At 39.4% G+C, this 14,090-nt stretch overlaps 1 protein-coding gene across 1 annotated transcript; it reads left to right on the top strand.

Annotated features, from left to right (window-relative positions):
* Positions 1 to 46: 46 nt before the first annotated feature.
* Positions 47 to 11,504, top strand: LOC129806092 (protein argonaute-3). Its single transcript, XM_055854434.1, has 4 exons — positions 47 to 978; positions 5,761 to 7,150; positions 10,529 to 10,925; positions 10,997 to 11,504. Exons 1-4 carry the CDS (start codon positions 135 to 137, stop codon positions 11,081 to 11,083), a joined length of 2,718 nt encoding a protein of 905 aa, XP_055710409.1. The 5' UTR covers positions 47 to 134; the 3' UTR covers positions 11,084 to 11,504.
* Positions 11,505 to 14,090: the final 2,586 nt, after the last annotated feature.

Raw genomic sequence — 14,090 nt, 5'->3', positions numbered from 1 at the left:
CACCGGTTGGTAAGAAAATTGCTCTCTTCGCTCTCTCGGTTGTCTCTCTCTGTCATTTTTGTTCCGGAATTGAAAGAGGTAAGACGTGAAAAATCGTGTTCAGGTGAAAATTAGTGAAAAAAAAGTGGTGAAAAATGAGTTTTGGACGCGGAAGGCAAATGGAATTGATTGCTGCGATGGCCAGGAGTGCCAGGGAGCAGCCCACGTCAATCACAGACAGTGGAAGTGCTGAAAGTGGGATTCAGACGACGGACAAGTCACATGGAACGTCCGAGGAGAAAAAGCCGTCTGAGAAGACGAAGCTCACTCAGGATTCCGGGGAGGATTCAATGGGAACTTCCTCCCTGGGCCGTGGGCGAATGATGAGACTGGCCACGGAGAGACTGAGGGAGCAGCAGAAGTCTTCGGAGGAAGAGGATTGCAGCACTTCCCGGGGATCCGGGAGCAGGGAAGCGATGAAGAGGGCCATGGAGACACTCAGGCAGTACCATGGCTCTCCGGAGAAGACCAGGAGCCAGATGTCTGCCTTGTCCCTCGAAGAACAATCCCCTGAGTCTCCCAAAGACATCGTGAGCTATCGAGGCTCCAAAGGATCCACCGTCAAGGTCATGACAAACTATTTGCCCCTGAAATGGCGAGGCAATCAAAGGATCTACGAATATGTCGTCCAATTTGAGCCCCCAATCGATAGCATTCACCTCAGGATGAAGATAATCCAGCAACTTCAGCCCCAAATTGGCATCTTCGTCTCCACGGGCTACAATATCTTCCTGACCAGGAAGCTCGAACCAATCTCCACCTATAAAACCACTCTGGCAGCTACCCAGGATACCATCAAAGTCACCATAAAATTGGTGAAACAGAAGCCCGAGGAGGAACTCTCCCCATTCCTCAACAATCTCTTCAACAAAGTCATGAGGGCACTCAAGTTTGTCCGCCACAAAAGGAAGCAATTTGATCCCACGAAGGCCAAACTCGGTGAGTACTCTCTTTTGCATTTTTTTTACTGCATCGTTGGCAATTGCAGAGCCTCCTTTGACTCAGCAATTCATTCTGCATTGCACAAGAAATAACGGAGAAGCACAAATTTGTTTCACTCAATGCAGCTATGATTGTTTTTTTTTCCTTTCAAATTGATCATTATTGAAAGAATATTCGGGAATTCTGGTTAATCCGGTTTTATTGGATTATTTCCTAGTAAATTCAGAGTTTTTCTTTTTTTTTGACATTCCCTGATCAAGAGGGAAGAATGAAATAAAAAACTCTGGCAAAGGTCAGAAAAATGTGAGAAAAATTCCATAATATTCCATATTTCCTGAAAAAATAGGTCAGATTTATTAAAGAAATATGAAAAACTGCACTTTGACAGATGAAAAAATAAAAATAAATACATTCAGATGAAATTACCGGTTCACAACCGATTCAAACCGATTCAGTCTTGTCTGGGATTCCAAGACCTTTCCAACAAAGATAAACTTGCTAAGATCGGTTGGGAAATACGCTCTCTAGAATCTTTTTCATCTCAGACTTTGAAAAAAATCGATATTAGAAATTATTCAAAGATATTTCTGTGAATTTTTTTTTTATTTGATAAGCCCGGATAAAATTATGGTAGCCGAGATTCTTTAAAGTGAGCTTAACTCAAAATTCTTAAAAATTCGGTTTTGAATTGAATTTTATGGGTAATGGCTCCGCGGTACACCTTTTAGATCAGGAAAATTTCTTAAAGTCAAAATTGACATCGCTTTCTCAAAACCCTATAGCCAACGGCAGCAGCGATTCCACTGGATTTCCAGCAGCCTTTTCTGCCATGTCCGCTGATTTTACCGCTAAAAACCCGCATGGAATTCCCTGGATTTTACCGCTGAAAATCCTCGTAAGCTTCCGAGATGGAATTTGACGCTAAATTTCTTCCTAGTGTTCCATGGACGTTTGCGGAACTCCGCAAACCTCTTTTCTCGCAAACGACTTTTCTCTAACGAATATTTCCACGGCTTTTCCTATGGATTATTAGCGTATAATCGGCAGTCAGCCCTTTAAAAATTCAGAAAAATTCTCTATATTTCCACGAAATTATCCGAGGAAATTTCCATGCAATGGCCTTAGTGGCTTCCGTGGTTTAATATTACGGAATTCCACGACTTTTCCAGTTGATTTTTTAAATATATTTATCTTAAAAATAATTCCAAAAATTGATTAAAAATTTCGTGGAACTTTCATAGAGAATTTCCAGAAAAAAACATCCACAAATATGAACATCAGTGCCAAATGGTAGCTTAGAACTTGGAGAGTGTTCATCTATCAGACGAACACTCAATTGTTCTATTTTTGAATTGAAAATATTGCTACCATATCGTTCATTTTAGTATGTTTAGCTCGCAAGAATTATAGCGTTAGGGCGAAAAATAATTGCAGAATTTTCACGCTTACTTCCATGGAGTCTTGGTCGGAAAGATATCAGAAAATATACTCGGAATATTGAAAAGAAATTTTGAATCAATTTCCAGGGAATGCTCTCAGATATGTTGCAAGAAAATTCCTCGGACTTTTTTTTTTAGGAAACCCACGCGAATAAAGCTGATAACTCCGCAGAATTCCAAGCGGAATATTAGCGTTTATTTCCACGGAAACTCTCGCGGAAAAATAGAAGATAAATTCCAGGGAATTTTCTGTTACTGTGCAACTTTGCGCCCGATCGGCTACAGGGCTTGTAGGCAGAAACGTCAGAATTTTTTAAAAAAGGTATTTAAAAAAAATTCTACTAGTTTGTAGAGGGAATACCTAGAGAAATTTCTGTGGGTTACTTCCTCAGGAATTTCTCTGGATTTGCCCCAGAATTGTCAATGTTTTTTGTGATGAAATATCTGCAAGAATTCCCTTATTGGAAATTTGAGGAGAATAACTGAAGAAATTGCCTTTGTGGGATGTGGAAATTTCTCAACGAGATCACAGAAAAATCCGTTCGAATTTTCGTAATTAGAATTCCCACGGAATTTCCAAAGAATTCTTTGAGAATTTTCCACTAATTGTTTCCTCTAAAATTCCTCAAGATTTTCAACAGTAATTTCATTATTCATGTATGGAATTTTGTTCTAAAAATCCCAGAAGATTCCACAGTGTGGAATCCACATATGAAAATATGCATGAAATCACTGGAGAAATTACCTCGCTTAGCGGAGAGGTATATTTCCCAAGACCATTTGCAGCTTCGGAAAACTCGGTAATTTCCTAGAGAATTTTTGAAGATTTCTGGTTGAAATTTTCTCAGGTAATTTTCTAAAGAATTTCCTGAACTTTCCTACAGAACATTCTATGTTGAATTCAAGAATTTTCCCTTAGTATTCTCCAAATATTTTCTATCATTAGAAATTTAAGTGGAATCAGTATTGAAATGCCCTTGGTAAACTTTGGAAATTTATTAAGAAGGTCCCTGAGAATTTAAATGGGAAATATTCCCTTCGTTTTTTCAGACTTTCCAAAGTATCTTCAAAATTTCTTGGGGAAATCTTTAGGAAATTTCCTACGGAGAAGCTATGAAAAATTCACTACTCTGTCTGTGGAGAATTTATTTCCACTTTACATATACTTCAGTCGATATGAGTTTAATAAAGAAAAGTTATATAGAAAAAAGAAATTTCTTAAAAATTTCATGGAAAAAAGCATGGGAAATAATTTTTTACTTAAGAATATACTTCAGTCGAGAGCTTTTTATTAGAAAAAAATCATACAGAACATCGAATACTCAATTGAAAATAGTAAAATTTTGTAGAAAAAAGTCTGGGTAGATTCATAGAATATTCCCAAGAGAAATAGAAAAAATTCAATAGGTTTTCTCCGATAAATCTGTATGAAATTTATTTTCACTTTAGAATATACTTCAGTCGAGATATTTTTATTGGGAAAAAAAATCATATTAGAACATCGAATACTCTCGTGAAAGTAGTAAAATGTTGTAGAGAAAAATTTGGGAAAATTCGTAAAAAATTCCCAATAAAGACGGGGAAAATTCAATAGGTTTTCTCCAAGAAATCCATATGAAATTAATTTTCACTTTAGGACATACTTCAGCCGAGATGTGTTTTTTTGAGTTTATATAGAACTTCGAAGAGTAATATATGGATATAATATTTCAAGCAGGGAATTTAGCAAGAAGTACAGGAAATATCTCCATATAGTCTTGCGTAGAAAATCAAAATTAGAAATAGAAAAAAGGTAAATTAAAAGATAAATGAATATAAAAAAATAAAATAAATGCAAAAGAATTTAAAAAAAAGGAAGAAAACAACAAATAAAAAAAATTATAATAAAAAGAATTCAAATAAATTTACCATTGGAATTGCCAGGGAAGGAGGCAAAATTCCAGGAGGTGCATAAAATTCAGAAGCCTTTCCTGGAGATTTAATTGGGAAAGATCATCCCTCATTTTATCCTACATTAGGACCAAATTTTTCGGGAAAATTTGGGATAATTTATCAGACATTCCCGGGTCCAAATATGAATTCTGGAGAAATCTCGAAAACACAACCAGAAAACTGGGGAATTTTTCCAAGGGATAATCCAATTCGCAAAGGTTGATGAACTTTTTCCCGATTTTCTAGGGAAATTTCAGTAAAAAATTTTAGTAAAATTACTGAAAAACTATGATTTGTTCCACAAATATACCCAAATCCATATTTGTGGAACAAATCATAGAGGCTATTTACACCGCCGCATTAGATTGGAATTGAACTGTTCCAAAATCGGATTTCGAATAATTAAGTCGCAATCTAAACGATTTCATTGAGGTCATTTAGACTGTCGTATTAGACTTTGACTGAATTGTCCCAAAAACCGATTTTGGGACAATTCAATCTCAATCCAATGCGGCGGTATAAATGGCCTCATAGAGTTTTTCAGGAATTTCACTAAAATTTTTTACTTAAATTTCCCTAGAAAATCGGGAAAAAGTTCATCAACTTTTCCGAATAGGAATATCCCTTGGAAAAATTCCCCAGTTTTCTGGTTGTCTTTTCGAGATTTCTCCAGAAAATCTATAGAAAATTTCTTCGGAAAAGCGGAAAAGATTCAACGACTAAAAAATATCTCACAGTTTTACGGAAATATTAGAAAGATTACTAGCGAAAATTTATGAAATGTTTTCCCTCAGAATGGGAACTGTACCTAGGGATAGTCCGTAACACTCCGTTGCAGGTGATCCGGTGACCTAAAGATTTCACCGGGTACGAGAATTGGATTTTTTACCCGGGGACATGAGTCACATTCTTTAAATTTTTCTAGGGAATTTCATACGAAACGATGGGGACATTTTTTTATAGGGTCTCTCTCTATAAACGTCAAAACGATTAAAATACACTAGAGTCTCCTGAATTCGAACGCTCGGGGGGTATTTTTTACATTTCTGACCTCCCAAATTCGAACGATTTTTTCAAAACTAACGAAATTTATGTGAGATTAAATAGTGCTTTGAATCAAATTCCCGTACTTTCGCACAAGTCTTAGTAGTAACATACTTCCTTTTCATTTTATACAATCATAATGTATGTAAACATTCAGGAAGAAGCACATAAATACGATTTTCATTCATTCAGAATACGATTTTTATTACATATCCTCACAATTGACATTTTGAATCCAATCGTCGTTCGAATTTGAGAGATTCAGATTTGAGATACTCTACTGTACTTTAATGAGTCAAAATTTATTTGGAAACAGCTTTTGATCAAGGTTTTATTGACAAGTCCTTTTGTTTCTGGCCATCAGTGCCCCAGCACAAGCTGGAGATCTGGCCAGGTTATGTTACAGCTGTTGATACGTTCGAGGGTGGCCTTATGCTGTCCTTGGACGTGTCCCATCGTCGTCTGTCGACGATGACCGTACTTGAACTCATGCGAGACATCCATCAAGCCCATCCCCAGAATTTCCACAAAAAAGTCAAAGAGACTCTCGTGGGGAAGGTTGTTCTGACGCGCTACAACAATCAGACCTACTGCATCCACGATGTAGACTTCAATCTCTCGCCAAAGCACACTTTCAATCGAAACGGGGAAGAGATTGATTTTGTTGAGTACTACAGGAGGAATTACAATATAACGATTAGGGATGAGAATCAGCCGTTGCTGATGAATTTCAAGGAAGTCCTCGTGGCAGGGCAGACGAAGAAGCAAGAAAGGACTTCGAGTCTAATTCCGGAACTGTGCTATTTGACGGGTCTGACTGATGAGCAGATGAATAATCAGAATTTGAAGAGGGATTTGATAACGTACGTTCAAGTGTCACCGCAGCATCGTGTTGAGGGACTGAGGAAGTTCCTGGCAAATGTGCAGGAATGCGAAGCTGCCAGGAAGGTGCTGGAGGAATGGGGTTTGGAGTTGGCACCGGATGTTCTGGCACTGGAAGCCAGGGAATTGGGCTTGGAGACGGTGAATTTCGATGGGTATCAGGGATCAGCAGGGGTTTCGGCGGATTTTTCCAGGGATGCCACAAATAAGAGAGTCCTAACGGCTGTGCCACTGACAGATTGGGCTATCTTCTATGTGCAGAGGAATCGGGAGGAAGCAAGAACTTTCCTGGATAATATGCAGAGGAATGCTCCAAATTTGGGCATGAATATTCTTCAGCCGCAGCATGTTGTCCTGCAGCAAGATGCAACAATTGAATTTCAGCGTCGTATCACCGAAACCCTTACGCAGAATCCCAATTTTTCCCTCATCGTTGTCATTTCTCCGTCCCAGAGGGCGGATTTGTATGCCTGCGTGAAGAAGATCTGTTGCTTTCAGATTCCCATTCCGTCCCAGGTCGTTATGGCCAGGACACTGAATCAGAGGAATGAGTCCAAGGTGAGGTCGATTGTTATGAAGATTCTGCTGCAGATGAACTGCAAAGTGGGAGGGACACTATGGAGTGTCAATATCCCAATGGCTGGAACGATGATTTGTGGTATAGATGCTTACCATGATCCAGCGCAGAAGGCTTCTTCAGTCACGGGATTTGTGGCATCAACCAATAAATACTTCACAACATGGTTCAGTACGGTCATCATCCAGAATATCCGGGAGGAAGTGAGCAGGAGCCTTGGGAATGCCGTAAAGGACGCCCTGATGGCCTATAGGAAGGCCAATGGAACTCTTCCCGAGAGGATTGTCATCTTCCGGTGAGTTTCTTTTGCTTTTTCACTATTTTCTTTCAGGATTACTTGAGGAAGGGTTTAAGGCTTCGCACATACTGTAGCTTTGAACACTTTATATATTTCCCATATTCCTCTAATGATAGGTCAGCTTCATTAAAGGAAAATGGGAAAAATACGGAGTTTTCGAAGGCAGAGTATGTTCGATGCCTGGAAACCTTTCTCTTCTTGGTCATCAGGTTATATGTACGCTTGACAGGTAAGTGGAGTAAGCAAGGACACATTGTCCTTTCGAAAAAGTTTCCAAGAAAGAAAATACCATTTTTCTTACAATTTCCCCAAATGAATTACAAAAAGTAAGGTTACTTACGAAAATCTTACGTTAATTTTACGTTTTTGTTGGAGATAGAAGATCGTTTTCGTATAATAGATATATGTGACTTAGATTAAGATTTCGAAGAGGGGTCGGTCAAAGGTGAGTACTGCACCTAGGCTTCTCTTTTGGGACCATAAACTTGATCAAACAGGCCGGCTGTATCCCTGATAATTCACTTTGAGGCAGTACCGCTTTACCAAGGAGCTACCGCCTCAAATTACATAACTGAGGCGGTCCCAAAGGGTGTATGATCGTTTCCTCAATCTTATTGCATCTTGTGCACATTGGATCGCATTGGATGCCAGGCTACGACCACTGGACCAAGACCATACCGCAATCCTCGTAAAACTGACTGGTCAATCTTTGATCAATCGTTCAGTCAACAGACTGAACTCGGTCTTGCTTACAGCATACGAAAAGGCTTATCCATTGACTACTGGTTTAGTTAAAGCAAAACGGAATGCACTTCCTAAGGAACTTCATCTTTTAAGGCAGAGTACTAGGAGGTCCAGTAGGTTCTGAACGGCTTGGGATGCTGAAAACACCTAGCGGTGCCTACACGGGCTCTGCTGTAGAGGTTACAGACCTGTTGCTTCAAACATATTTTCCAAACAGTCCGTTGTCAGGGTCCAGTCTGTTGTCATGGTCCAGTCTGTTGTCCGCGTCCAGTATGTTGTCAGGGTCCAGTTTGTTGTCATGGTCCAGTCTGTTGTCAGGGTCCAGTCCAGTGTCCGCGTCCAGTCTTTTGTCAAGGTCCAGTCTGTTGTCAGGGTCCATTCCGTTGTCCGCGTCCAGTATGTTGTCAGGGTCCAGTCCGTTTGATGCGCCTTTCACATGTCTTCTCTGGTTCAGATCCAATAAAAGCAATCCTAGCTCCCGCAACAGCGAAGCGGTCTGCTTCCTCATTGCCTGCAATTCTACTGTGTCCAGGTCCAGGTACCCAGTATAGTCCAAGCTCAAATATCTATAAGGACGAATGCAATAGCACCTAGCATTCGGAAACAAAAGTGGACCGCGTGTTCGAATCGCGACCTTACTTACTTACTTAGGACTTGTCGCCACTTGAGCCTGTTACGCGCCACTGTTCTCCAATTCCGCACCCCTAATGAGCTGGCGTCCTGGTCCTCGCCGTCGGTCCATCTGTCGGTTCATTCGTCTGAGGACCTACGTCTCAGACGAATACGTGAGGACTGGCAGGATCATAGTCCTATACAGCAGTAGCTTAGTCTTTATGCTTAAGGTTCTGGACCGGAAAACTCTTGATAGACTGAAATAGGCCTTGTTGGCTTTCAGCAGCCATGCGCGGACTTCTGTTGAGATGTTGTTGTCGTCGGCTGTAATTGTTGACCCAAGGTACACAAAAGAGTTGACAACTTCAAAGTTGTAGTCCCCCATCGTGAACCCTGTTTGACCGATGCTCTCCGTGGATGTTGCCGGAGTTGCTGCTGACGATGCCACCATGTACTTTGCGAATCGCGGCCTTGCTATCCGAAAATATTTTGTTGCTAATATAGGTAATGAAGGTAATGAAGCCCTCACCCGTGTAACTATTGCACCCTGGTAGACTTATAACCCTCTCAAGAAAAGATAGAAACAAAACGAAAGTAAAAGAGTGAGGTTACCTTTAGTACGGGTGACTTTGACACCCCCCTGACAGTCCAGGAGCACTGATTTAGTTCCAATTAAAGCCCTAAATACGCGTTCAGGTTCCTTCCATGCTTCCACCATCCTGTTCGTAAGCTTTTTATTATTTCTAGAACTTAAGAATGGTCTTTACCGATCCGATCTACCATGTCTGATCGGTAATAAAGACCATCATTAAGTTCTAGAAATAAAAAAAAAACTTGCGAACAGGGGGGTGTCAAAGTCACCCGATCTTTCGGTACCCTTTTAGAAGCGTTTATTTCCAATTCTTGGAGATGCCAAGGATATTGAGGATTTAGGGCGTTCTCTCTGGCCTTAACGTTCTTCCTGTGATGAGACGATCCCTATCTGTTGCTCTCCAGAGACTCCAATATCTTCCCGCCGCACACTCTCAATCTCAAGGAGAGGGGGGCAGGAAATCTACTTCTCTCCAGGTATTTTCTGGTCTCTGTTTCTCTGTTCTCTGTTCTGCCTTTGTCTCAGTTGAGGGGTTCTTCTCCGTGGACTTTCGTGAAGATTCTTTCCATATACGAAGATTCAAAAAGCTCTAGAAAGCGTATTTCTCAATCAAATAGTGTTATGTTAGGCTCGATGGAAAGGTCTTGAAATTCCTTCTCATTTTTTTTCTTGTTGCCGTGTTGCGGCGTTGACTGTTGACATTGGTTACCCTGGGATAGTCTTTCCTTTAGAATGAAAACGAAACTACTCTTATAGTCTCCAACGCATGCCGGCACTACAAATGCCGAAAATGCAAATTGCGTGAGTTTTGAAATACGTGCAGGTTATCAACTTCCTCTCCACTTTCAGACTTGTTGACAGACTTGAACCGATTCAAATCGGTTATGAACCGGTAATGAAGCAATTCGTAACGGATAACTAATTTTTATCCGCAATTGAAAAGGCTCTAAAGAATATTTCTCAATCGAATTTTGTCCCGATTGGGCTCATTGAAGAGGCCTTGGAATTTATGATAACGCCGTACCGGTTCCAATCGGTTATAAACCGGTTAAAAAGCGATGAGTAATTTTTTGTCCGAAAATCAATTCCCATTACTCTTTAAACTATTTTAGGGGATCTTTTGAGTGATTGTAAATCGGTTTAAATCGGTTGGGAACCGGTAAACAGTAATACGACGCTTTGGCATCCTTTTGAGAAAATAGATGCAGAAGCAAGCTATGCATTGTGAGAAGGCATCGACCTCGAGGTAGACCTAGGACAACCCAGGTTAGCACGTCTAGGTCGGCAAGCGTAGGCTGTTAACCTAGATGTCCTAACTCCGCGACCCCAATAAACTGTTTTCTTCAATTTTTCACAAATTGCCGTAACTGTCTAGTGGTCAGGATCTTTCTCTAACATTAATTCTTTTGTGTAATTCGCATTGGCAGTGACGGAGTAGGCGATGGTCAACTTCCGTTGTGCGAACAATTTGAGGTACCGCAGCTTATTGAAGCTGCCAAGGTGATCTATCCCAATCAGGAACCACCGAAATTGACATACGTTGTGACCCAGAAGCGTATCAATACGCGCTTCTTCCGTGCAAGGTCACAAATTGACAATCCAGCACCGGGAACTGTTGTCGATCACTCAGTTACTCGGCGCTACTTCAAGGACTTCTTCCTGATCTCCCAGAATGTTCGTCAGGGAACGGTGACACCGTCGCACTACATCGTTGTTTGGGATTCTGCCAATTTGTCAGCAGACGTCGTCCAGAAACTGGCCTACAAGTTGACATTTATGTATTACAACTGGCCAGGAACAATTCGAGTGCCTGCTTGCTGCCAGGTACATTTTATCTGTCTTTCTTTTCGGTAGAAATCCAAGAGAACCTATTCCACTTGAAAATTCTTTTGCAGTACGCTCACAAACTGGCTTACCTGATTGGGGAGCATGTGAAGAGGGAGCCTTCGAACAAACTTCAGGATAAGTTGTTCTATCTGTAGAACGCAGAAAGGAGTACAAAAATCTTTCAAAAGGTAAGATTGTCATCTGAAGTGTTTCTTTTTCTCGTATTATGCTTGAACTCTAAATGAAGTTCCAACGGAGAGTTCTTAAATTTCATTCCATTTTTTTTTCATTTTTAATTTCTGAAGATAAGGAGTTTTTCATTATTTTTTGAATTAAGTTTTTTTTATTACCATGACGAACAGATGAATTACAATGAGCCAAATAATGAACCAATGTTTTGACAAAATGTGATAGAATTTTGCATTTGTATTACTTTTGCATTAACAAAAAGGAAGAGTGATCTCTGAGATGTGCCTTGAAATAGGTGAGGTCCTTAACAATCTCACTTGATATTTTTTTTCTACTTTTGATACTAAAGATCTGAATTAGTAATAAAAATGAAGTTAAACAAAAAAATTGTTTTATTTTCTTTGGTTCCACAAAGTCGATAATCTATTACAGAACTTGATAGTTCTTGATGTGATAGCTTTCAGAGGGAAAATAAGTTTAGTCACCGTTTTATTTTTTATTGAGGCTGCATCACAAGAAAAAAAGATTTCAGCACCATGGGAAAAAGGGGAAGGAGCAGGGCACGAACTAATATCATCCGAATATCTTGAGGGGTGAAGTACTGATGCCTTCTAAGAGTATAAAGGGAAAAGTTAACTCTTTTATTTATGTAGGAAATATGGTCGTCCCAAGCCAAAGAATCATTGAAAATAATTCCAAGATTTTTAGTTTTATGGACGTAAGGTATAACCTCAACATTGAGGTAAAGAAGAAGTGGATCAGGACGGTGTCTCCCACTTGTGATTAGCAAAGCTTGAGATTTACCTGGATTGAGAAGAAGATCATTATTCATAGCCCACTGATAAATCAAATGAAGTATCTCATTCGCTTGACTAGAGCATGAATCAGGTGCAATAGGATCACCGGTGCAATAGATCTGCAGATCATCTGCATAAAAATGAAAATTAATATTGTTATTATTCAGAGTTGAAGCTAAATCATTTATATAAATAGAAAAAAAGAGAGGGTCTAATACTGAACCTTGTCCAATAGCCCTAGATAGTGACAAAGTTCCGGACATTCACTGTTAAATTTAACAGGTCTGATCAACAAAGTAGAATTCTAGAAATTTTAAGCTAGACGAAAAAAAATAAAGGAAATGGAGTTTAAAAAGAAAAAGTGAGTTTGGTCAGGAGAATCTCTTATCTAAAAGTATAACGGATTGCTCATAAGATCTTAATACAGAGAATTAGGAAATGCCCTGATGGCTCTAGTGTACCTAAAAGTACAATGTATTATGCAAGAGATCCCACAAAAGCTGGTAGATCATACCCTAATGGTTTTACCGTACCTGCAAAAGAGAGAAAGTGGTCTTATCCTGGCGAAAAAGGACCGCCTTCTTCTCTCTGCTTGATCCAACGATGACAAACACGTATTGCTTAAATTCAACTAATTTATTTGTAACAAACTCAACAGATTATTTAGATTTTTTCGGATTAAACGATGATTGAATTCAGACTGACTTTTGCTTTTTCTTCCTTGACGTGACGCTGACACAAAGAAGAATTGACTTCCGGTGGTGTTGTCTGATGACATCCATAATGTTGCTATAAAAGAATTGCCGATAGGTGGCGACTTATGTCGTACCAGAGTTGTTTATGCTATCAAAATATCTAGAGATCAAGAAGAATTAATTGGGCAAAATATTTTTGATCAAGCTTGATACGAATGTCATAGTTAATAGTTAGATAGTGCTATGAAACTTCCGGAAACCAGATTGCAAATCAGAAAGTAGGTTCTCCTGATTCAAGTGTTCCTCGACTTTAGATTTAGTAAGGTGCTCAAAAGGCTTGGAAAGGCAGGGTAGAATGCTGATAGGTCGAAAGTCACTAACATCATTTGTTCCCGACAATGAGAACAAAAAGATTCCCCTTATGAGTAACAATTTGGTTCCAAAAATTACCTCGTCCACGGACATCAAAAATTTTTGGAACAAATATGTTACAGATGTAGGAATAATATTGTTATAAAAAATATGTACCAATTTGTTCCTGAGAGTGGGAACAAAACAGCCGAGTGCAACAAATTCTGTTCCAAATTTCGGGAACAAATTTGTATAAAACGAAATCAACTCAAATTTGTAGACATTCCACTGTATCAAAACGGTTCCAAAAGAAAACTAACAAAATTGTAACTGTATATTGTAACGAAACTGTAAAGAAAATTTTTTGGAACAAACAAATATCTTCTCTAGGTACAAGTTGATTCCAAAAAAAAATTGTTCCAAGGAAAACTTGTTCCAATATTTTGGTCAGTGTCCAAAAGTTTTTACCATGTACACACACTTCATTGGGCTCAACGCACCTGAAGGAAAAGTGTGCAGCATCAACATCAGCATCCAACACTCAAAGTATTTAACGCGTTTGTAGTAAGATTAGAAGCCGTTTCAGTGGCGCCTTTCGCTGTAATTCCAAGCTTATTTATATTTTTCCAAAGCTTTGAAGGAAGGTTTGAATAAAGCTGACGCGCGAAGAATGATTTTTTAGAAGATTTTATCATTGTTTGAACTGCTCGCCGCAAAGATCGATACCTACGAAGGTGATGCTCTTGGTGAGAGCGACGCCATCTTTTATAGTACCTATCGCGCTCGCGAGCTTTAGTAATGATACCTTAGTTTAACCATGGCGAAGATTTAGGAGGCACAAGAGTCCTAATAGTAGGAACATGTTTGTTATAAAGATCAGTAATTAGGGAAACGTTCAGACGTTTAAACATTCAGATAGATTAGGAATGAAATATAAAAGGCTCCAATCAACCTGCGTAGCATCTAGGAGCAGTGCATCCCAATCGGTTTTGCGAAGAGAACGAACTTGAGTGTATTCAAGCGGTTGACGTGTTACTGGAATATTAAGAGAAATATAAATTAGATCGTGGTCTGAGATGTGTGGGACATTTTGTTAACCAAATTTGTCAATGAGGTGCTGATCACTTTAC

The sequence above is a fragment of the Phlebotomus papatasi genome, chromosome 3 (genome assembly GCF_024763615.1).
Source record: "Phlebotomus papatasi isolate M1 chromosome 3, Ppap_2.1, whole genome shotgun sequence".
Lineage (NCBI taxonomy): Eukaryota > Metazoa > Arthropoda > Insecta > Diptera > Psychodidae > Phlebotomus > Phlebotomus papatasi.
This window is presented reverse-complemented; position numbering and strand designations above follow the sequence as displayed.

Excerpts from the sequence above, each read along its gene's own strand:
- LOC129806092 (XM_055854434.1), top strand. The coding sequence starts at position 135 with ATGAGTTTTGGACGCGGAAGGCAAATGGAATTGATTGCTGCGATGGCC. Across the intron at positions 979-5,760 it reads TCCCACGAAGGCCAAACTCG|TGCCCCAGCACAAGCTGGAG; the intron begins GTGAGTACTCTC and ends TCTGGCCATCAG. Across the intron at positions 10,926-10,996 it reads GAGTGCCTGCTTGCTGCCAG|TACGCTCACAAACTGGCTTA; the intron begins GTACATTTTATC and ends ATTCTTTTGCAG.